The sequence below is a fragment of the Ursus americanus genome, chromosome 17, assembly GCF_024610735.1.
Source record: "Ursus americanus isolate L20-20 chromosome 17, mUrsAme1.1.p, whole genome shotgun sequence".
Taxonomy (NCBI): domain Eukaryota; kingdom Metazoa; phylum Chordata; class Mammalia; order Carnivora; family Ursidae; genus Ursus; species Ursus americanus.
In genome coordinates, this window is record NC_142143.1 from 3129087 (window position 1) to 3153504 (window position 24418).

Below are 24418 nucleotides of genomic sequence, written 5' to 3' on the forward strand. Positions count from 1 at the left end.
AGGGGTCCGGGTATAAAGGGCCTTCCTATGCTTCTCCACATGGCATTTCAGGGGAAACAGGCAAGGGCCTTAAGCCATGCCTACCTCAGCGAGTGTCCGCTGGAGGACAGCATGTTGTACTGTAACCCTAAAACACTGGGGAGGGCGCCTGGGGGCTCAGTCAGTGAAGCATCTGCCTTCGGCTCAGGTCATGATCTCAGGGTCCTGGGATTGAGCCCCGCGTCAGGCTCCCTGCACAGCAGGGAGACTGCTTTTCCCTCTCCCTCTGCCTACCACTCCCCCTACTTGTGTGCTCTCTCTCTCTGTCAAATAAATAAATAAAATCTTTAAAAATATATAAAAATAAAAAATAAGACACTAGGAAGACGCAACACCTTAGGGCACCAGGAATTGTGCGTGGCCAACAGTAAGAGCTCAGTGACTACCTGCCATTATTGTCACAAGGACGTGTGATGAGGGAATGATTACTTAGGAACCACTAAGGGCTACACTGTATAAAGGACCCCTTAACAGTTCTGTATTCTGTGGTGACTATTCTTCCTTCTTTGCGTTCCCTCGGGCTAATGTCCACACTCAAAGGGTGACACAATCCTGAGAAGCACTGAAAGGGCCGGCAGGGCCGCAGGAATCTGGCCAGGAACTCGGCCAGCACTGCTTTCATGCAGGTAAGGACTAAGTATGCGGCAAGAGATCAGCAAGGAAGGTGAGCCACTGATGACCGAGCAACTCCTCCTGCTGCCTGGACAGCAGGACTGCCAGAGCCAGGCCGTCGGAGGCGCGGGGCACAGGCCGCTGGGGAGGCCTTTCCAGTGGGCTCACCCTCTCCTCTGTGCCCTGGGCTCTGCAGGGACAGCCCCTGGCAGCTCTCCAAGACTCCACTCCAACTCTGTAGCTCCAACAAGGGAGCTGCTCTCAAAAATGCCTAAGACACGCACAGCGCCAAAATCAGAGGGAAACAGAAGTCTGTCTTTGGTGACGCAGAACTTCACAGAAGAAAGCTGGGAACCACAGCAGCTTCCCGAGGCCATCATAACATGACAGAAATTGATCCTCTCACAGCTCTGGGGGCTTGGAATCCAAAATCAAGGTGTTGGCAGCGCCACACTCTCTGAAGTCGTCAGAGAAGGATCCTTCCTTGCCTCTTCTAGATCCACTGGTTGCCTGCCATCTTTGGCCTTCCTGGGCTTGTGAGCACAGGGCTCCAATCTCTGCCTCCGTCTTCACATACCATCTTCCCTATGTCTGTCTCTCTGTGTCCAAATTTCCTTCTTCTTTTAAAGACACCAGTCATTGGACTAGGGCTCAACCTAACCCATTATGACCTTGTTTTAACTTGATTAAGTCTGCAAAGATGCTATTTCCCAATAAGGTCACATTCACAGGTTCCAGATAGACATGGGGGGGGAGGGGGAAGGGAACACTACTGAACCCAATACAAGGACAAATTACCAAGAGATACAGTCATCAATTCAAGTGTTCATTCACCATTATAACTTCATATTGCAGCTCAACTATTCTTAGAACTCAACTGGTTAAGAATCAAAGTTTATTTAGACTGAGAAAAAACCAAAACCTCAAGACCTAAAGGCAACACACAAAAGTACTACAGCTATGTGGCTCCTCTTCCCCAGAGTCTATGTTCGGGAGTATCTGTCTCTGTCACCACTGGGACTTACTATTCTCTGCCATTACAGAATTTTCACATCACCTTGGACCCTGACGTTGGTTTTGAAGAAAGCTCTTTTCTTCCTTATTCACGCACAACACTGTGGTGTGAAATGGGATCTCTGGCCGCCTCTAGTGATCCCCTCCAAAGTCACTGTGTCTGAGCGGTCAGTAACTCACTCCTACTAACTCCCAAATCACTCTGAAAACTGAACATTTCTGACCGAACACGGTGAATTCCAAAGTTTACAATTCTACCACTCCGCCCACAGTGTTTCTTATGCAACACTTATGAATAAGCTGTGCTTATAAATGATTCTACGTGGAGTTATTTTAATACCACAATTCCTAATTTTCAGTATGTCAGACGTTAGTTTTGAAACAGAATAAACCGCGTTTAGAAATTCTGACATCTATGGTGACTAACATAATATAATAAAAAATCATTATTAATAAAAAAAAAAAAAGAAAAGAAATTCTGACATCTGTTTCTCTCTAATCTACGTTTGCCAGCAGCTGAGTTTCTCCTAGGCACTGTCCATGTACTGTCTTCCCGTTCCCCGGGAACCTGGCCAGGGATCAGCGACACGCCGATCAGGACTTTGGAGCCGTACAGCTTCCAAGGTGCACCCAGGTCATTGCATGCACTTCATTTTCCGTTTTCTTCTTAATTTGCTTTCTGCTGCTGACTCAAGAAAGGAGTCGGTTTTGTGGCCAGAAAGTGGGATACATGGAAATTCACAGGGAGTCTCAAATCCAATTGAGCAAATCCTCGAGCTTGAGGCCAAAAGCAGCCGTCCACAGGAGAGACAAGAAGGCCATTCAAGTGGGTCAAACCGCCACGCCCCCTCGCAGCAACCGATGGCCCGGCAAGCACAGCCTGCCCCGGCCAGTTTCCGCACTCCACCAAACTCTTCGCAGCGCGACCCAAGTCGGTCCCTTTCGGCTTCCCCAGGGAGCCCAGGAGTTTCGCAGAAGAGAGCCTGCCAGTCTCAGCACAAACTTGCGGGCAGTTCCCCCTCCTCCCTTCGAGCCTCGATCTACGTGCGGCCACTGTCACCTCCCAGACCCTGCGCTTGACCCCCGCCCCCGTTCCCCCAACGCCCCTCACGTCCCCAGCCGTCCTCCCGCAGCCCAGGTCACCCCACCCCAGACCCCGACTCCACCCGCAGCCCAGCGGGCCGACGCGCCCACCTGACCTCTGACCCCTGACCCCGACCCGGCCTCCCCGTCACACCCACCTGCCCGGGACTTTGCTGTTGCTGCGCTTCCAGAACTGCTTCCTGGCCCCGTCGCTGGCCATGGCCCCTCTTCATCCCTCAGACCCGCGGCCCCGACACCCCGAGTGCAGCCGGCCGGCCCCGGCGGGCCTTTCCTGTACCCCGGGTGTCCCCTCAGCGGTCCCGGGACTCTCCAGCCTAGAGCCAAGAGGCTCTTCCGCCTCCCTCCGGAAGTTGTGCCTCCGCGCGCCCGGAAGTCCCGCCTCCGTCCCAGACGCGCCTGGCGCTCGGCGCGGGCGCTGACTGCACTAAAGAGCGACGCTAGGGAGGAAGTGTGGTGGATGCGGGCTGGGCGGCCGGAATCCGTGTCACTGCGGCTGGCTGGGGCCCACGCCCGGCTCTATGCTCTGCTGCTGGTCGAGGTGGTGGAAGGAGCGACCGGGGGCAGCGGAGGGGGCTTCCGGGGGTCGGCAGAGCGGGAGTGGCGCCTCGGGGCGCGCGGACCCCGGCGCAGTAAGCCGCCAGCAGGGTTTTAAAGAGTCCGCAGGAAACAGTGAAGATAGAATAAGTCTGCTTTGGTGGGGCGCCTGGGTGGCTCCGTCGGTTAAGCGTCTGCTTTGGGCTCAGGTCATGATCCCGGGGTCCTGGGATGGGGCCCCCTGCTCAGCGGGGAGACTGCCTCTCCCTCCCCCGCCTCCTCCCCAGCCAGTGCTCTTGCACTCGTTCTTGCTTGCTCGCTCTCGCGCTCAAATAAATAAATAAAATCTTTAAAAAGAATAAATCTACATTGGTTACGTGATGAAATAATAGTTGGGATGTATTGGGTTCCATAAAACACATTGCTGACGTTATTTTTAGGTGCTGTGTGTGTTTTTAATTTGACGTAGCCACCGGAAGATGTGAAGTTACATGCATGGCTTGCACTAGATTTCTCTTGGTCGCAGACCAGGGACAGATCAGTCTGGGGCTGGCATTTCAGGACTACAGTGCAGTTAAACTTTTGGGAGCCCCTTGACACACCTCTACCAGTTCTCTTGTGAAACAAAAATTGGATTATATATGTAATTTTGCCTATGACTGCTTACTTACTGATAGGTAGTATTGATGTAGTTCTTGCCATATACAAGATACCTCACTAGGTGCCTTATATGCAGTGTGTCGGCCATATGCCAACCATCCCCAAAGGCTGCCCCTCCTGGAAGAGCAGAATGGCTCACTCACCTCTCGGACACCGAGTTTTACACCCTTTCCACAGCTCCTTGAATCCACCTTGCAACATTTACCTGACTGTTTTGATTATATCTGTGTCCACAGGTAGCTTGTGAGATAATGCTGGGCGGGGCCTATGTCTTCTGCCTCTATAAATGTTTGTTGGATGAATGACAACCATGGGAACTCTCCAGGGATCCCCTTTTGTCACTATAGAAACTCCAGGAATCTTCTCCCCGAGGTGATCTCAATGGATCCTTGGTGATCCTCAGCTAACACACCCCCAGTAGATCCTCAGGGCTCCTTTGCTGCATAGCCTGATGAGCTCTTCTGGGATCCTGTCCTTACATGACCTCAGGGAATCTCCAGAGATCTTCCAATAAAGTTTCAGTGGATCCTCAGGGACTCCTTTCTGACACAGCCTCAGGAAGTCTAGTGGAGCTCAGGAAAGCCCCAGGGATCTCTTCCCGATATACAGCCCTGAGGCCACAGAAATCCTCCTCAGAGACGGGCTCCTAACAGCCTCTGGCATCCCCTATGGACATCACTGGGGACGTTAGGGGTTCTCCACAGCTCTTCCAGCTCGTTGCAAGAATCAGCGAGGTGACAGCAGGACAAAGATGATGGAAGTAGAGTTCACAGAGAAAAAATGGACTGGCTGGATGCAATTATAACATCATAGATCAGTTGTCCCTGTAGCTTGAGGATGCTTTCCTGCCTCACGTCTCCCGGGGGAAGGAGCAAGACTGACACCAAGATTGACGAAGGCTTCAGGACCCACTAGGCAAAGGGTTAGTAGTGCCAATGACAGAAATAGGAGAGCAAGGGGTCAGCCTGTTTGCAGCCTACGTTTATGATTGGTTTAGGATGACTTGGATTGAGGGCAAAGTCACAGGGATAGGTCTGCATCATGAGCAACACAATCAAAACACAAAGTCAAAAAGAGACAATCCCCAGGAATGGATTTTGGCCGGGAGGCATGGTAGGGACAGGATGTGAAAAGGAGCGTTTGGTAGAAGGCCAGGTGCATAAACCAAAGTATAGCATATACAGAGTCTAGGAATGGGATCTCTGTAGGCATCAAACAGGACAGATGCATGAACCAGAATGAATGAGTGGAGTGTTTTGTATTCATTTGTGCAACAAATAATTGTTAAAGATTTATTTATTCATTTGAGAGAGAGTAGGGACGATGAGGGCTGGCGGCAGAGGGGGATGGAGAGGGAGAAGCCGACTCCCCAATGAGTGCAGAGCCCAACACACGATTCAAACCCATGACCCTGAGATCATGACCTGAACCAAAATCAAGAGTCAGAAGCTCAACAAACCAAACCACCCAGGCACCTCTGTGCAACAAATAATTTTTTTTAATTTATTTATTTGAGAGAGAAAGAGAGAGAGAGAGTGCACGAAACTGGGAGAGGGGGAAAGGGAGAGGGAGAAGCAGACTCCCCACTGAGCTGGGAGCCCAACAACGTGGGGCTCAATCCCAGGATCCCAGGATCATGACCTGAGCCAAAGGTAAATGCTTAACTGAGCCTCCCAGGTGCCCCAACAAATAATTTTTGAGCAGCAAACAGGAGAAGCTTACTTTCCCTAAGATTTAAGCTAATGGAAATTAAATTCAAGGACATGCCATTTCACACATAACAGATGGGCTAAAATGTAAAAATCTGTCAATGCCAAAATTGACAAGGATGTGGATTTGTGAGCACTGCAGAATGAACTGATTCACTGCTGGCGGGAGTATAAATTGATTTAGTGATTCTCGACAGCCATCTAGCAATTTCTAGTAGTTAAGGAAGCATATACTCTACAACCCAGCAATTCCACTCGCGGAGTGTACCCTAGAGCCACTTGCCCAAGTGTGCGGAGACAGGAACATTCCCTGCAACGTGCTGCTTCCGCTGGCGGGCAAGGTCATAAAGTCAGCTGTGAGAGAACTGATAAATGATACATGGCTATCCAATAGGGTGCTATATGGTAACAAAATGAGTAAATTGGTTACATCTATCAACACAAATGAATTTTACAATAAGTGAAAAAAAGCGGAGTATGAACACATGTGCTATCTAATTCCATTTTTTTAGAGTAAAAAAAATGTTAAACTCTAAATTCAGGAGAGTGGTTGCCTCTGGGTATTGGTGGGGACTTTGATCAGTAAGTAAGGGATTCAAGGGGCTTCAGTTTTATTATCATGCTTTATTTCGGATGGCGGAGGGAGTGTAAGCAGCTGTTGTTATATTATTTATAACTTCTCCCGTGTACAAATGATTGACAGCGCATGACGATTATGAACTCTTACTGCTGTGTCTGTGAGCACAGTCTTGGAAGAGGATGTGACAATGAATGAGTGGTGTTCACCGAGAGGCATGGAGGGGTCTGGACAGTTGATAAGGTCTGTGACTGTCATTTAAGGCGAGTGGGCATGATGGGACAGAATGCAAGGAGTGGTTCCAGGGAGAGGGAGCGTAGCTGCCGCAGCAGGGAGACAAAGACTGAAGTGCTGGGCAACAGGTGAGTCTTGGCACAGCTCAAGTGATATAGGTTGGGTTCCCTGAGAGACCGATCCTTGCGTGCAGGCGCTTCTTGGGGACGAGAGGCTGAACGGCGAGGGGCCCCTGGCCCTGCAGAGAGGTCCTGAATTGAGACCAGAGGGTGGAGACTTTGCACTGTGCACAAACCAGTCATTGCATGACTGCCCCCTTTGAGCGGCAGGGGGGGGACTGCAGCTGCAGGCAGTTCCACGGAGGGACTTCTCTGAGCCATCAGCAGCCTGTACTCCGAGTCACGGAGGAAATGAGAGCCTTCATCCTCAGGGGCGAATCTGGGCAGCACGCGGTAGTGCTAAGTGCAGTCCACCTTGGCACGGACCCACGAGCGCCGCAGGGGTCACTGTTGGAAGAGTGTCTCCAGGATCCAGGCTGCTTTTCTCTGTGGAAATTTACAAGAGGAAGGTTGATGCAATCCTGGAGCCACGACGGTCGATCATCCCGGCCCCCGCTTCCTGTTCCTCTGCTCTTAGCCATTATAGATCCCCTCTGCTGTTCTGGATGACCTACCTGGTGGGGTGACCCAGACGCATCCTAGAGGCTTCAGACCCTCAATCATCACACCCTTCTCGGGCCATGGCTGCTGTACTTGTCCACATGCCATCGAAATTGGGCAGAGAGGCCAGTTCATGTAGGTACCAGACGTGTTCTCCCCCAGCCCCACTGGGCAGTAACATCCCTACCCCCTCTGGTGGCCACAGAGAGACCCCTTTCTTCGTCTGGCTAGTCTGCTGGCAGAAGGAGCTGTGACTCGACACTGAATCAGACTCTTACCACATCCCTTTCTGGCAGCGTTCCCTCTCTGGGGCTTGGGACTTCTCGAAGAGACCAGAATTGTGAGAACAGGAAACAAAATCCCCTGAGAGTGATGTGAGTGGATCCAGTCCTGCCTCCACCCCCTGCTTCCCACACCCAGGTCTTTACTTAGAGAAGACACGGTGCTACGTAGGGCGCCCAGACTCAGGGTCTATCAACTCTGAGCTGAAAGGCTGCTTCATTGCTCTGTCGGGCCAGCAGCTTCTGGGCAGTCTCTCGGCCACGGGCTCAGGGCCGCCACCTCCTTCGCTGTCAGTGGGTCCCCTGGACCAACACAAGTCTGTGCAGAGCCTCCAGGGGCCGGGTCAGACTCCCTGAAACCCACACGCAGGCTACGTGTCCGTGAATCACGGGGTCCTATTGCCTCCACTCTGATCCACCGTGACTACCCTATGCACAGGGGATGCCAGGGACTGTAGTCTGGCTGGGCATCCAGTCCCAGCTGAGTTCTGTTACTGAAGAACAGTGGGGTGGGTGTTGGTGGACAATAGTCATGCCTCCCACACTCACAAAGTGTGCAATCTGCTCCCACCACCAAAACCAAAGAGGAAAGACGGGCAGAGTGCGGGTATGCCAGCCTCCACCGCTGGGGTACGGACGAGTGAATCCGCTGCCGCTGGAGTGAGGCTTGGGAGCACTGAGTCAGGTCCCGGCACACCAGCTGCATTGCTTAGGCCATGTCTGCGGTCTCCCTTCTCTCCAACTCACCAGCGTTGCCCAAGGTCCAAGGCTTACCTCGGATGATACCTTCAGTGGAAAGAACAGGATGCTGGAGTAGCCGTGCTTTAAACGTTGTTTTCTGCCCACAGAAAGGCCAGAGGCAGGCGGCTCTTGTGATGCTCTATTGGCTGAGTCACGGTGACCTAGGGGACGCTGGGGTGCTCACTCCTCCAGCACCCAGGTACCCAGTCCCCACTGCAGGGAGTGCTGGTGCTGCCCACGCCCAGCCAAGGGCTCCCTGGGAACCACCTGTCCTCCATCTAAGGGAGCTGCCCCACCGCTAGGCCTGCCCACACCCTGGGACAGGCCGGTGTGAGGAGACAAAGACCTAGCCCTCTGTGCTCAACTCATGCGGTCCCTGCAGGGCTGTCCCAGCTCCGGGCTCTCCGGGCGGGATGGATCGGACAAGGTCATCATGCCTGCATGTAGCTCAACCTCGCCTCGTCCCATCCCTCCCCTGGCCTCACTCGCTCAGGCACGGCTCCCAAGTGCGTCCTCAGAATAGCTGTGTACGTGCTAGGCAGGGTTTTCAAGGGAAGGAGAACCAAGGGGGGGGTGGAAATGGAAATTTATTATGAGGAATTGGTTCACACAATTACGGAGGCAGCGAAGTCCCACAACCCAGCGCCTGCGGGTAGTTTTAAGCCCGGTCTGCGCGCAGGGGAAGAGGAGCTACGTCCCCGCCCAGGCAGCAAGGCAGAAACCTCCTCCTTCCTCCCTCTCTCTCTCTATTCAGGCCGTCAGGAATCGCCTGAGGCCCACTCGGGGGCGGGCCATCTGCTTTTCTCTGAGTCTACTAATTCAAATTCCAGTTTCATCCGGGAGCACAATGCAGAGACACCCAGAATGGAGTTTAATCTTGGCACACCCTGGCCAGTCGGTGGAGTCCACACATAAAATTACCCATCACCCAATACACCACCTACAGGGGCATTTCCTCAAATCCACCGGCTCCCACAAGACAAATGCAACCAGGCTCAGGCGTGCTGCCTCATGGTCACAAGGTGGTGTCCCAGCTCCATCTCTCACGTGCTCATGCCAGTGTCCCAGGCAGACAAGGAGGGAAGGAGGCCTAAGGAAAAAAGAAAAAAAGACCTCTCCAGAAGTTCTGTGTTATCCAGGAAGGGCAATCCCCCAGGCGGCTTCCTTAGGAGCCAGAACTAAGTTAGACCCTGAAAGGAGACACCAATCACTAGGGAGCACGGGCTGCTGGCTTGGACTCATTAGAACTCCCCCTCTGGGGCTCAAGGACAAGTCATTTCCCACCCAAGCGATAGGTCTCAGCTCATTAGGACTCAGGTGCTGTTTGCAAGGAGGCGGGCAGACTGGCTGGGGAAGGCAGGTCCGCGCTGAAGCCAGAGGCGCTGGGGGAAAGTGCCCCGGGCACGCGGGGCCCTGAGCCTTACCTAGAACTCAGAAAACGGGGCCTGCACACCTGAGCCCACTCCCACCGCTCCCCGCCCACACCTACACCCGTACAGCACACGGACCTCAGCCACCCCAAACATGGGGGGAGCAGCTGCCTCTGTCTAGCAGAGACAGGAGAGGGCCACAAAATGAGACCACCGACAGAAAGAAGGAAGAGGTAGGCGCTGCGGGTGACCCCTTCGGTCACCCAGTCCTCACACACCCCATCCCTGCCGCCCCCTCCTTCTCTGGCCTTCACCTACACAGACAGCTGGAGGGGGCGCCCGCCCCACGGGGAGCCGGCCCAGTCTCACGGCTCTGCACAGCTGGGAGGTGTGAGGCTCTCTCTCTGTGCTGGGGTCAGACGTAGCCTCTCACGGTCAAGGGGCCTCAGACTGAGTTATCCACTGAGCCCTAACAGCTCCTGCCTTGAAGAGGGGAAAAGAAACAAACCCCCGTACGTAATGACCCACAGCAATACAGGTGCCCTAAAGTCTTAGCAAACTTCAGTCCCTCCGCCTCTGGTCAGTTCCCAGGGCTGGGATCCAGAGCCAAAAACCTTACTAACGGGGAGAATTTTAACCAGAAATTTCTGTCTCCCAGCGAGAGGGCTGGGATTCGGCCTAACCCCCACATCCATCCGTCATCTGATGGTTTCCACGACGGGGGTCTGGGAAACAAGGCCTCACTGGTGAAGTGCCAGGTCTGTGCACCGGGCTGCAGACTGCATCCCAGCTGCACCCCACAAAAGAGGGCACAGCCTCTTGGCTGGAGACAAATTTCTGGGGAGCTTCTTGAGACAGGCCTGAGGCCAGGCTGGGAGTCCTCTGGGCCCCTGCCCCAGGATCCCTGCTAACTCACCGGCCTGCCTGCTCAGCTCTCACTAGCTTGCCTTGGAGTGAAGTCTTTGTCTTCTTGACCTCCGGCAGTCCTGGAGGGGCAGAAGGGATCTCTCCTTTGCCAAGTTTTATATTTTCGGGCTTCTCCGTGTTTGGATGGGCCAATTTCAGGCTAACAATGTCTCGATGCATGTCTCGGGAGCTTGTGGCTTCCCGGGTGCTGTAGTCTTGGCAGGGACATGGCCTGTGCCCCTGAGTGAGGGGAAGACATGTTTGTACAGGTCTCCTGGGGTTACTACAGCAGATGACCACCAACCAAGCGCTGGAAACAAGCGCTTCTCAGTCCAGTTCCTCCCAGACTCTTCTCACAAGGACCTGCTCAGCTCACCCAGCACCACCACCCCCTCTCAGGGTCCTCAGCTGAGCCACACCTGCAAGCTCCCCTTTGCCGTATGAAGGAACATTCACAGGTTTGGCGGGGTGGGGGGGGGATTGCAGAGATCTTTAGAGACCATTATTCAGCTGACCATGATATTTCATGACACCTAGCAAAAGTTCCCAATTTTCCCCCCATGAGAGGTGGATCCTCCTTCCTGCCCCCTCACTCACTCAATTTGGCTATTTCTAGAGTTTAGGGTCTCCCCCAGCAACATTCCACTTCCTAGTACTGAATTCTGCATGAGTTAGGGTGTTGGCAGTTGCAGGAAAGAGAAAATCCAGCTCAGATGGGCTCAGGCTATAAAGGAAAGTTCACAGTATATGCAGCTGAAGAGCCCAGAGGTGACCGGATGGCTGGAGAAGGGCTGGAACAACAGGACGATGGCCCCTTGACGTCCAGGATGCCTCTGTTTGAGGTCCCAGGATGCCTCTGTTGGCCCACCTGGACCATGTGCCTACCCCTGAACCAGTTGCTGTGGCCAGGAAATGCTGTGGTCTGGCGTGGTCTACACCAAAGGGGTGGTGGGAGTCCATCCTTCCAAATATTGTGGCTGCTACCCAACAAGAGGGGGTGGCGGGGATGCTGGGGAGGAACCCCGATGTCTACTGCACCACCCAAGGCAGGAGCCGTGTTGACAGACTGATTGATTTGATGGCCTAAAAATATTAACTTGTCAACATCTTTTAATTGGACAAAATATACGTACCATGCCTGACACAGTGTGAATATATGGACATCTTATAAATATGGAAGCAAAAGGGGCACCTGGATGGCTCGATCCATTGGGCATCCCCGACTCTTGATCTCAGCTCAGATCTTGATCTCAGGGTCGTGAGTTCAAGCCTAGTGTTGGGCTCCATGTTGCGCATGGTGTCTACTCAAACATAAATAAATAAATAAATAAATAAATAAATAAATAAATAAAACAAATAAACAAGGAAGTAAAAGACCTCAGTAGGAAACAGTCTAATTTTAAAAATTAAGTGTATTTTTTAAATGTTTGAGGAAATCGATCAGAGGACATATTAAAGAAGCAAGGCAAGTGGTAAATGAACAAATAAAAAATGGGACTTTGAGCAATTTCTACAAATAAAAACATCAATGAAACACCACTTACAGACAGACCGGCAGATGAAGACAGATGGTGGGAGCGGAACCGGTGTCGCATCTAAAGCCCTGAGCACACGTGCACTTGGACCTCGCCACTGCCCCCAGGGGCCTCATCCTAAGGAACAGTGGGACAGGTGAACAGAGCTTCATGCCCACGGGCTCTCCATGTTACTGCACATAGTGGGGCGCTGGAAGCCATCTGAGCGTCTGAGGGTAAAGGAAACTCCGAGGGAGGAGTGAGACCATCGAGGTAACACGATGAATGCAGCCTGTAAAAACCAAGACATTGACCTGCACTTTCTTCTCATAGAGAAAAGTGGATGGTGAAGTGGAAAAGGCAGGTGACAACCTTTGTTGGAAAAAGTTTCACCTGAAGACCTGGAAGAAAAATTCCAGAAGGGCCTCGCATCAGTTACAGAGCTCCCAGGTGAAGAGAACATACTTCAGCTGCTTTAAACAACAAAGGGGATTGATGGGGTCTGTGCTTGGTGAGTCCGCGCAGAAGGGCTTGGACAGCTCGAGCCTGTCTGCAGATGCGTTTCTCTGCAGTGTTCTCGATTCTGTGTCCCAGGGTGCGCAGGGCTGGTCCCCAAGGCCACGGCCGCAGGGGCTGCAGGCTTCCTGCTCTCCTCTCCGTGGGGAGAGTGGGAGTCTGGCTTCCCAGAGCTTCTCTCCGACTGGGCCATCCCTAACCAGCCGCCGTGGCAGGAGAAGACCCTCACTGCCCACCGGAGACTCAGATCACCTGCTAACCGAAAGCAATCGCTCCATTGAGAAGAAGGCACCGAAATGCTCACACTGTTTGTCTGCGGGTGGGAGGATGCCAGGAAGCTGTTCATTGGGAAATAGTTTGTATGTTAAAACTCGCAGATATCTTTCCAGGCTTAACTTTCTCACCAATCACATGACCCATGTCATTCCAGTAAAATTCCGTCCCAACCGATTCCAACCATTCCTTTTATGAACTTCGGTAAAGGTCTATTGTTTCTTCAGACAGTCCTGCTGGGTTTCCTGTGTGCTTTACGCTGACCAGGTTTGAGTATTTTTGCTTTGTATCCAGCCCCTGCCCTGTCAGATAATCTCTTCTTAGTTCTGATGGTTTGTCTTTGTTTTTTAACTTACAAAATAAGTTAAAATTTTTTTATTGTAAGGAAAAGTAAGAAGGCTGAGATCATGAAGGGCGTTGCCCGATGGACGTGGGAATCACCGCCGGACATCAGGGATGAGCGAGGTGAGGGCGCGTGTGCTCGTGAAGGGTGCTCTGGCTGTGGGAACCCCCAAGACCATCTGCCCGGCTGCTCCTTCCCTTTCTATTTACCTTCTGGGTAAAGAAGGAAAGAAATTAAATTTGCTCATCTTCAGAATAGGAATTGATAGAGGTACACGCACATAATTTATAAATAAATATGCACAGATTTGTGTTCAATTTTTTTTTTTTTTACAGATAGACATGGAAAATAAAGTTAGAAAACTTCTGGCATAAACAGCCCTTTATTTCTATGCCAGGTTTTACTGCCAATAAGTAACCGCCACCTCTGTCCGCAAAACATCTCCTCCACTCTCCCGCCTGCTCTGGGGGCCTGCTCCACTCACGCCGGGCTCTCCAGCAAATGCGAGAGGCCACGTGTTATGCCTACCCTTGCTCAGCCTCTCTGGGAAAAGGGTACAGTCCGGCATGCCGTTCCCCAAACCCCCAGTCCCCAAACTCGGTCTCTGCCTAGCCTTCTCCCAACGTGCTTGCTGCATTGAATCGAAGGTTACAACGTTTTCAGTGTGGAAAGTACTATTTGCAAAGGCCGACATCCTGCGCGTGCTTCCTCTAAGATGCCGATCCCGTCGGCTAGTAAACGTCTCCTCCTGGTTCCAAGGTTTGGAGTGAACATCACAGGTTCAGGTGCACAGGGAAGAAAAGCAGTCAGAAGGGCAGGGACTGCGGCCACCGGAGAGCAAGGCGACGCCCCCGCCCAGGCGTGAAGCACACTCCCCGCGTGCTGGCTGCACCACAGAACCCCAGTCCAAGTGAGTTGTTCGTTACAGCCCGGAAGCTCAGTGAACGGCACAAAAATTAAAACCCAGAATCCGGTCGTTATCCACCCAGGTCTGTGACGACAACAGCAAGCCCCAAGGCGCATGGGCTGTGGGGTCTGCGCTGGCCAGTCCTCGTCATCCTGCTACTTCCCGGATAACCTGCAGATCTGGCTGGTTCTTCCGAGGGAGGATGGTGGCTGCTCGACCAGATGTCCCCGGGACATGGTAGGGGAACAGGGACAGCCCTGCGGGGGAGGTTAGGCTCCCTGGTAACGTATCTGAAGCAGCCCCTGCTCAGGGGACCCAGCCCCAGGGCAGAGCTGCTGTGAAGTGACCCTCTGGCCCCATCCCGGGACTTCTGCCACACCTCAGCCCCTCCATCAGTGTGTGTTCCAGGGCACGGGCAAGACCTCAGGGGACAGCCTCGGGCAACAGCTGGGAGGACCTCAGTGCGGGGATTCCCCTGTCCACCTCCTACAGCACACTCAGTCCCTCTGGGCTCTCTAGCTTCACACGTCCTTCCCCCTTCACACATTCAGCCCTGTGGTCCCACGTCTCCTGCCTTCAGCCCACCTGGGCCTTCAAGACTGGGATGCTCCTGGACACTGGGAGCAAGGAGGCTCTGCAGGGAGGCAATTTCCCTCGCTGCAGCACTTACCAGCCATCTCTAGATGGCGCAGAGTGGAGCAAAGATTTGGGCCACCCTCCAGCCAAGCTGGGAAGGAGCAGAGGCCGGAATGGAAGAACGCACAAGGCTTGCTTGGAGTTGTGCCCGGTCAAGAGGAGCACAAGGTATTTGAAATGAGATGCCCGGACAGAGTTCCAGGAGCCCTGGGGGAGCCCCGCCTGGGGACACCTGAGCCCAAATCCTCCAGGTCTTCCCCGGTCCAGGAGCCCGCTTTGTGTCCCTGGCACAGGGGAAGCCAAGGAGCCCGAGACTGCGACCACCCTCCCACCCCGCAATTCCCCAGGCCTTGAACGTCAAGCAGTGTGCAGAAGGTGCTGGCCCACAGGGGCGAAGCCCAGGCCAGCCAAGCACGCACATAGGAGGTCCCTGGTGGGGGTCCATGATGCCAGGCACCCTCCCAACCGACACGGCTAGTAACAGCCCCTGGGCCTGATGCTGGAGACGCCTCTGCATCCCTCCGGGTTTAGAGCAGGCTGCACCTGCAACCCGGCCCCATGGCTCTGGCTGCGGGCGTTTCTGGTAGGCGACAATCTCCCACCCCACCTGACCTGGGCCAATTGGTCAGTAGCAGCAGGCTGGGTGTTCAGGATGTGCTTGCCAAGTGGACTGGAAGGAAGTGACCAGAAGGAAATGGAGACGCAGAGAAACAGGGCCACCCTGCCCCGGCCCTGCAGGCCTGAAACCCTGTCACCCCTTCCTGGACCTCTGCCGCAGCTCCCTTGCCCTGGGGCAGCAGGACAGACCACCACAAGGAGAGCTCTTGCTCCCCGGGGACAGCACAGGGTTTACCGACACCAGTGACCGGCCGAGGAGAAGCAGCTCCCCTCGGAAAGGCCTGAGGCCGGGACATGCTATTCCTGGTGCAGGGTGTGCCTGGGTAGGAGACGGAGGGAAGGGACATGGAGAAAGTAGCCGGAGAGAGTCCCAGCCCCTCTCCAGGCCCGACCCTGCCCTTCTGCAAAATGGGGTCATAGTCCCCTCCTGCACGTAAAAATCAAGGGAGAAAGGAAGGAGCTGGACAGAAGTGGGGAGGTGGGGAGAGAGCACAGGAAGGAGGCAGGAGACTGAAGGGCACCTTCTCCCATTCCGAGCCCCAGACAAGCTGCTGATGGATGGCTGGTGGCTGAGGGAGGGCTGCCCCTGTGGGCTCTCAGCCTGGGGTTCACTCCTGCGAGCTGTCAGAGCTGGGCTGTGGCCCCACGTCCATCAGCAGCAGTGGCTCGAGGCTTCCGGGCACCCGGCCAGGTGCAAGCCTCACCCTCCCGGCCCCGCTCACTTCCTTCTTTCCTCGCTCACTCCTGTCAACCGCTGACCCCAGATGCTCTTCCACGGCTGCCCGCCTTGGCCACACCTGGCGTCTGAGCGACCTGGCATCCAAGCGGCCTGGCGTTCTGCCTAAGGCACAGCCAGGCTGCAGGAAGCTGACAATGGGCCTGAGTCATCACACCTGCAGGGACAAGGGGCTGGGGGAGTGACAGGGGCTGAAGGTTTCGGGGAAATTGGCTGGACAGTGTCTGAGCCTTCCCCCTGCTCGCCACTCAGGATGGCAGTCGGTGCCAGCCTCCCAGAGCCCTGCCCTGCGGCCACAGCACCACCCTGAATGCCCAGGCCCCACGTCCCCTCCTCTCCTGAGCACCCCCCTGCGTCACAGCATGGCATCATCACTCACTATAACCTGGGAATGACACCAGGGGTGGCCAGAGAGCTGGCTGCGGTCAGACGGCCCCAACTCCACGTGACCCAGGCACAGCCGGCCTCTCTCTGGGCCTCACCTTCCACATCTGTGAAATGGGGGTGGTAACCACTCTGCCTTGTATGTCACGATTCTGAATCCCTGCCCCTGCTGTCAACAGGACCAACAGACCCTGACTCAGGGGCCATTTGCCGCCGGTGGTGATGGGGGTTGGGGGGGGCACCCTGGCACAGAGCATCCTTTAAATGCCTTCCCGAGAATCTGGATTCACACTATGACTCATGGTCATGCTGGCTTCAGCCTGTTTCCTTATTGGAAGAAGAGGGTAATGAAAGGGTGATTTTTTTTCTGCAGGAGCTTAAGCAGGAGACAAAGCAAGCTCTGTGTACCCAGAGACTTCGCCCTTCCTGCTTGCTTATTGCTTCCAGGGAAGTCACAAGGTGTACCGAGAAAACTGCAAGCAAAGTCTGGGAGCCTCACAGGTGTCAGAGCCGGCAGGGTCTTAGAGCCATCTCTTCCATGCCCCTATTTTGCAGACGGGCAAGCTGAGGCCCAGAAACCAGCAATGTATTTAAGGCTGAGCTGGACTGAGCCCCAGCATCCCTGACTCGCAAGCTGCCTCCTCCACTCCTGAGAGTAGGCCAACCCCACGGGGAGGAAGGACAGAGGACAGAGGCAGATGTATAGCTCCTCAGAAGAGGAAGGGGGTGTAAATGAAGGGGTGGGGTCTCTCTCAGGCTCTTACCCCTGGTTCTTGGGTACTGCAGAGGCTACCAGGGCAGATCCGAGCGGCGATTCCAAGAAAGACCACTCTGCTTTCTGACCTCCCCGAGCCATTGCCCACAGGGATGTCCACCTGTCTGGGCCCTGATCACTGGGACCCACGCTTCTCTTTGAAGGGGGGTGGGGTTTTTTGGGATAGAAAAGCACATTCCAGTGTCAGCAGGAAAACCCTGAGAGACCATCTGACTTCCTGCACCCCCATGCGTGCTTTCAAGGGAAGTGGGGCCCAGTAAGGCAAAGGGAATGGCCCCTGGTCACCTGGCTGGCCACCGGAGCAGTGCCGGGCCAGAAGATGGCCCTCAGCGCCCAGCCAGGGCTCTCCTCACACCAGCTGCCTGTGTGTCCAAGAGGCCGCAGTTCTGGCTCAGAGAGACGGGCTCACAGCAGAGGCGACACGGTGCCAGCTCTAGGCCAGGCCCTGTGCAGGCGGCTGGGCGCCAGTGGGCCTCTGGGGCTGCGCAGCGATCAGGTGGCCCCCAGGCCCAGGTACAGAGCAGATTCAGGGGCTGGACTCCCAACCCTGGGTGGGACACGGCAAGGCAGAACCCCACTGTGCCTCGCTGGGCAGTGTGAGGACCACCCACATCGAGATCAGGGGGGTTGGGGGGGATTGTGGATGTGCAGGTCCTCACCCCCACAACCCCACCGAATCCGGATCTCTGGGGCTGTGCCTCCCCTGCTCCATACACCCTCAACCTTGGCTCAAGCACAAGCAAGAGGCAAAGCTGGGTGTGTCCTCAGGGGCAGGGCACCCCCAGGACCCCGCCTACCAGTGGAAGAACGTTTGGTGTGGAATTTTCCATGACCCACAAAAGCGCAGGGAAGCTGTGGCAGCTTTGCTGGCCCCCGGCTCACGTGCAGCGGCTAATTGGCTGCCTGTTCTATTTCTGCTCCAGGCCTAAATGAGGTCACCCGCCCCGTGCTGCCTGGGGCGAGCCCAGCTGGAGGGCTCAGGAGCCCAACGGCCCAGCCGAGCCTGGGGGAGGCTAGGAAACGTGGGTCAGGCCAGCCGAGGGTGACTGCCCACTTGAACCGGAAAGATTTGCCAGGATGCGGGCCTTCGCAGGCAGGCCGGAGGAGCTGTGCACCCAGGACAGGCAGGTGGTCCCGGGGGCCTACTCCGTGGGGTGCATTCCCTGTGAGGGGTCTGTTGGCGGCTCTGAAGGGGACAAAGGCCAGGGCAGCTCTGGTGGTCAGGGAAGGCCACACCTCAGAGCGTCAGCTACAGACCCCAGCTGGGCCCTCCGCTCAACCTGCACAGTCAGGTGGGGACCCCTGGACTCCTCACTGCCTTCTGGCAAGCCAGCAATGGAAAAATACAGCTGAAACCCCCGGAGTGAGCACCATTCGACCGCATACCATTCAGTGACATGGAAGAAATACAGGTTTTTGTGCAACCATTACCCGTATGTATGTCAGAGTCATCTGCTCCCTCCGAGAGGAAATCCTGTCCCTATCCGCAGGGCCTTTGCACGCCCCCTGGCAAGACCTGGCGGCCACTCAGCTACTTTCTGTCCCCCTGCATTTGCCTGCTGTGGACCCCTCATCCAAACAGGACCCCACGACACGCAGATATTCCACATTCTGTCACGTACCTGTGGTTGTCTCCGCCTTCGGCTGCTGAGAGCCTGTGCGCACGTCCTGGTCGGGGTCGCTGCTCTCAGATGATCTCAGATCACAGGGTGGCTCCGTGTTTGCTGCCGTTTTGAGGGGCTGCCAAACCGTTGCTCAGCAGCTGCTCCACTTTGCACCCCCCACGCACCCCCCCGGAAGGCATGAGGGGTCCGTCTCTCCACGTCCACACCAACCCGTTACTCTCCATCATCCTGTTATGGCATTGGAGGGGGCGTGACGTGATATTTCCACGTGGTCCGGATTCACACTCTAACAACCAATAACGCTGAGCATCTCCTCCTGTGCCCCTTGGCCGTTTGCAAATCTTTGGTGGGATATGGGATCCCCGTGTGACTTCTCTCGCCCGTGATTCTTCCCGGAATGGCTGTTTCAGGTCTCCATGTTGCCGCGGCGGTTGTGGTCTCACGAAAGCCTTTCTGCAGAGCGCCCCAGCAGACTCTGGATCTGGAGCTTTCTGGGGAGCTGACCGACAGCCTTCCTGTGTGCGCTCCCCCTCCACCAGTGGCAGACATCACTAATCGATCACAGCCCTTGAAAGCCCAGAAATTTATCCACCAGGCCCCACTGAACACGCCGTTTGTTGGGGTGTCTGCCCTTGAAGAATTCGCTCAGGAGAAGGAAAGGAAACAAATGGACACAGGTTCCAGGGGCTGAAACAGAAGCCTATCGTGGGACAGGGGGCCCCAGCAACAGGGGGGTTAGTTCCAACGAGAGGAGACGCCAAGGCAGTGGCTGGGATTTGGGGGGCTAGCAAGTAACAGTCCTCCCACGTTCAGAACCAAGTGAGAGGAGACACAGAAATCCGAAACCGCTCAGACTGTCAGCTCTACGGCTGACGAAGCCGGACTGAGCCTCACCGAGGCGTCCGTCATGCCCACGGGATGGCTCTACTCAGAAAGACGGGTGAGGACAAGCACGGGCCAGGACGTGCGGAACCTGGAATCAGGCAGCCCTGCTAGTGGGTGTCTAAGTGGTACCGCGGCCAAGGAGAACCGTTTGGGGGTTCCTCGGTGAGGCAGGGGGTGAGCCCGTAACTCAGTCGCTCCCCTCCCAGGTACGGAGTGGAGGGCACGGACGTGTCCACACAAAAACTCGCACACAGAGGTGCCCAGCAGCGTCATTCCTGACAGCGAACGCGTGCCAACACCCCAAGCGTCCAGCAACCGGTGATGGAATGAACCCAGGGTGCTCCAGCCCTGCCACAGCGGGTCTGGCTCGGCCCCGCGGAAGATGGAGCACTCACGCATGCTCCGACGGGGACGGACCCTAAAAACCTGACGCGAGGGGAGAGGAACCAGGCACAAACGCCCACATCGTGTGTGATTCCACCCACAGGAAATGTCCAGAACAGGCGAATCCGTGAGGACAGGGGGTCCATCTGTGGTTTTCAGGGGCTGAGGCAGGAGGGGAAGGGCCGTGACCTGTAGGGGCACACAGTTTCTTCACGGGTGATGAAACGCTCTGAAAGTGATCGTGTGAGCCCCCTGATAGCCCGTGAGCTGCATGCTTTAAAGGAGTGGAGTGTGTCGAATGTGAGCTGTCACTCAGCGAGGCTGTGCTGAAAACAGCAAAGCTAGGCTGCAGGTGAGACGCCTGGCCCAGCCCAGAAACCACTGACCAGCGGCTTTCTTGGGCCCCTGTCACCTGTTACTTGGCTTAACCCAGGCCCTCCCCCACTCCACCCCGACCCCTGTGGCTCCCACAGGGAATTGCTCGCCCCTGCTTCCACAGTGACCTACTCAAGCCCCCTACTCGGTTTAAAGAGTCTAGAGTCTCTCCCCCAAACACATTGCCTCCTCCAGAGGCTCTTACTTGACATTTAAGCAGAGACAGAAGACAAGGGAGATCTGGACCACACAGCCAGCCAAGGGGTGAGGGTGGGGGAGAATGTTCAGAGCAAAGGAACTGGCACGTTCAAAGGTCCTGGGGTGGGATCATGCGTGGCCGGTCAAGAAATATCAAGGAGAGGATTTGACTGGGGAGCAGTGAACCAGGAGCAGAGAAGAGGGAGGGAGGCAAGGAGAGCCCTGAGGGCAGAGGGGAAGGGATCTGGATGTAATCTGGATTTCCATCTCAAAGGGATCCCATTGGCTGCTCAGTGGAAGCTGGGAGATCAACTAATTCCAGGAATTTTTGTTGGAACACGCTGTTCTTCCTGGGCTGTGTAATTATGCTCCTCACCCGTCTAGATGCAATTTTTAATCTCAGCTCCTAGACCACAGCAATTTCCTGTAAGGAGTTTTGGAGATAAGATACAAGCCGTGTAAATTTCCCTAACCCTGGATTGTCTGCCCAAGTCCTTTGTCCCCTCACCTGGGAGACAAGCCTGGCAAGCAAACGCCCCACGTTGGACAGCTTCCTCTCACCTCCACAGTGAACAGAGCCCCAGGGCCCTGCGATGTTAGGGCATCAGAGAAAGGGTGGTTTAAAGGGGTTCTTGTTTATCTCTTTGTCCTGTTGTTTAAGGATTTCGTGGATGTTTCCATAACAAAAGATCTTACCGTCACTTTGGTTTCAGGTGTAAGGAGGGAAAAAGTCTTCCCCTGCCATTCAAGGTCTTCCAGCTGGACTAAGAATTAAATTTACAGGAAACAGATTAACAGGGGAAAAAAAACAACAACAACCCCAAAGTCTTACTATGTTCTCTCGGAGGCCCAATAAAGACATTGAGACCGGGGGCGCCTGGGTGGCTCAGTCGTTGGGCGTCTGCCTTCGGCTCAGGGCGTGATCCCGGTGGCGTTATGTGATCGAGTCCCGCATCGGGCTCCTCCGCTGGGAGGCTGCTTCTTCCTCTCCCGCTCCCCCTGCTTGTGTTCCCTCTCTCGCTGGCTGTCTCTCTCTGTCTAATAAATAAATAAAATCTTTTAAAAAAAAGAAATTGAGACCAAAGCAACTGACCAAGGCAGGGGGTTTTACGCTTTTTAGACAGAGGCATCAATCTGGGAGGAATTAACAGGACAAAGAACATGTAGCTTTGGGAGCTTCGATTGGTAAGGAATTCCAAACAGAATTTGGCCTGGGGTGGTAAATTAGTAAGAAGTTACAACAGTTGTGAGCACAGCCTTCTCAGCCCGGGATTTCTTATCTCTGGTGATAAGGATGTCTCTCACCTCCTGGTACCGGGAGGGTTCCTTTCACAGCGGAGATTAATTTCCTGCCTTCAGGGCATGGAGGAGGGTCTGCGTGTTCTCGCACAGGCGGGCTGTCAAGTAACTTTACTTCAAAGAATCACTATGGCAAGATAGCACATTTTGGGCCGCCCGCCCCCGGGAGCCTGCCTGTCCAAGGGGCAAGTGTGCGTGTTTGGGCTCAGACAAAGCAGGGCTCAAAGCCCAGCTCCGGTAGGAGATTGCCCCTCTGGGCCTCAAGACCCTCCTGTGTAAAATGGGGACAACTAGCTTTATCTCCAACGAAAGTGGTCAACAGGGTCCCTCCTGACACAGGATAAGGTATCAAACGGAGGGAGGCACCCGGTCACTGCAGGGCTCGTGAGCTGGGCTACCCGGCTGAGCTCTGCAGTTGTGACAAGCACCCTCCTTTAGGACTGTAACTACTGCCTCTGGGCGGCCCCTGCCCTGTCCACATGCCAGCATCCCCTGAGCTCCTCCTGGACCTCAGCTCCGTGCCCTTCTCCCAGGAATCCCTCCCGACCCCCCGAGTCAAGCCAGGCGCCCGCAGAGCCCAGCAGAACGTTCCTCCTTTCCCCGTCAGGCTCTGCGTGCAGGGTTGGGCCCCAGACACACAGGAGGGCTCAGCAGGCATGAGCCCTTCCTGCATGTCCTCAGCGGCTGCTGGCCCTCTCTGGCCTCAGTTTCCCTGGACGTAAGGAGGTGTCCCGAGCTGACACTGTCAGCGACCGTCCTGGGGTCCAGACATTCCCACGCCCCAAGTTCAAGTCCATCACTTCTTCCTCCCTGGTTTCCACGCTACTGTCTCTGCGGACCATACAAGGGGCCATGCTCGGGGTCTGTGCTCCCACGGACCCTGTCTCACTGCCCGGCAACCTTTTTAGGGGAGTTTGCCTTCGTTCCACGGCAGCAGACTTCAACAATTCTCCGAGATCAGTTTGCGATTCACGATGTTTCTACTGATTTTTCTTCCTTTCCCCCCCTCTTCTCTTTCTTACTTTGTTTTTGTTTCGGTGGCTCAGTTCCATCTTCTCTGTGTGGCAGAACTTCTGGATTGGATACAGGTTGTGTCTGTTTGCTCTTCACCTTCGAGCTCCTCTTTCCTGCAGAAGGTGCTGCATTCCCGTGGGTTTGTCTGAGGCCTGTTTCTCCTTCTGCGGTGGGCACCTGGCTGTCCGCTCCCCAGACCCTCCTGCCTCCGTTACCAGTGCATTCCCCCACCCCACGATGCAGACCCCGCTCGCAATCTGTCACAGACCTCACATGTAACGAGGCAAACGTGCTGAGGGCACTGTCTCCCTTGGCTTATCCCTCTGAAAATCATAGTTCGCAGCTTCCGTTGTGGCCCCAAAGTCCTGGGCAAGGGTGAGCTTTCCCCCACGCCAACCCCCCCCTCCACCCGACCAGGGCTCCATGCTGGGTCACAGACGTCACCCAGATGGAGGCCTCCCCGGGCACCTCTCTCCAAGTCTGCCAGGCTGGCTGGTGTGGCAGCCCCCGCCCCCTAAAAGGAGCAGACGCCACAAGGCACCAGCCAGAAGTGGACACTTGACCACGGACCCCTGGGGAGGCAGGCTGGCCTGTGGAAGGAAGATGTCCTGCCAGGGCCTCAGCTCCCCCTCCCCCAATCTCCGGCACCTTCCCCTCCACCCCCCAGCCTCCACCAGCTCCCACACTCTCCCTCCACAACAACCTGAGCTGACTCTTAGACCCACCCTGCTGTCCAGATTCCCACCAGCTGCAGGGGTGAGGAGGAGGGATGTCCCACCTTGAACTGCCCTGGACTTCACCCAGCCAGAGCCAGCCTTTCCTCAGTAGGGTCTGCTACTGAACTAGCAGTACCCCCGGGGACAGCACACTGCTCTGCTCCCCATCGGAACAGCATGGCCAGGTGGTGCAAAGGTGGCCTTCAGGGCTCCCCCAGCTCTGTTTTCTTTCCGGGCCCCCAGTTGGCCCCTGGAAGCCCCTGACCCTGGTCCCGAAGCTCAAGGGGACTGTGTCCCCACTGGCAGAGCAGGGTCACCTCGAGGAATAAATGAGCTGGTGCTAAGCACAGTCACAGGACCCCTGCCCATCGAGGCCGTCACCCTGGCAGGCCTGGGGAGCCCACGGGATCCAGACCAAGCCCAATCCTGGCCTTTGGGGCCTTCCTCCTTGGTGGGGCACTCCCCACAGCTCCCAGGCGTGCAAGCAGCCCTGAGCCCCGGCCACCGTCGGTATTATTTTTGGCTGGGCCCCCCCCTCATCAGCCCTTCCAGCTCAGGTCCACCCTGTGCCATTACCCACTGGAGCCTCTACTCCAGCCCAGCCTCTGGCTTTCCCAGGTGGGCAAGTCTGGCCTCCTGGCCTCTGGGAGCTGAGTCTGGTTGGGGGCAGCACTGGGTTCCTGCTAGAGCGGGCCAGGCAGGACAGTCCCGCATGCCCTGGAGGATGGAGCAGACGGTCCCCACCAGAGTGCCCAGGGCGCAGTGCCTTTCGAGGGTGTG

General features: G+C 55.5%; 1 protein-coding gene and 1 long non-coding RNA gene across 5 annotated transcripts in view; one reads left to right on the plus strand and one right to left on the minus strand.

Annotated features, from left to right (window-relative positions):
• The window catches only part of TBC1D22A (TBC1 domain family member 22A), a 316479-nt gene extending 313360 nt beyond the window's left edge, over positions 1-3119 (minus strand). For both annotated transcript variants that reach the window (XM_045779679.2, XM_045779681.2), the window contains exon 1: positions 2907-3119. In XM_045779679.2, the coding sequence (XP_045635635.1) occupies positions 2907-2968 (62 nt within the window). In that variant the 5' untranslated portion in view covers positions 2969-3119. The remainder of the gene's footprint in view (positions 1-2906) is intronic.
• Positions 3120-12942: 9823 nt separating this feature from the next.
• On the plus strand, positions 12943-21847 carry LOC148108617 (uncharacterized). 3 transcript variants are annotated; one of them, XR_015727063.1, is made up of 4 exons: positions 12943-13010; positions 13129-13208; positions 13846-13996; positions 14076-21847. It is a non-coding gene; the product is annotated as an uncharacterized LOC148108617 (long non-coding RNA). The 3 variants fall into 3 exon arrangements; XR_015727062.1 differs by having other exon boundaries at positions 13846-14230; positions 14545-21846; XR_015727061.1 differs by having other exon boundaries at positions 13846-21847.
• Positions 21848-24418: the final 2571 nt, after the last annotated feature.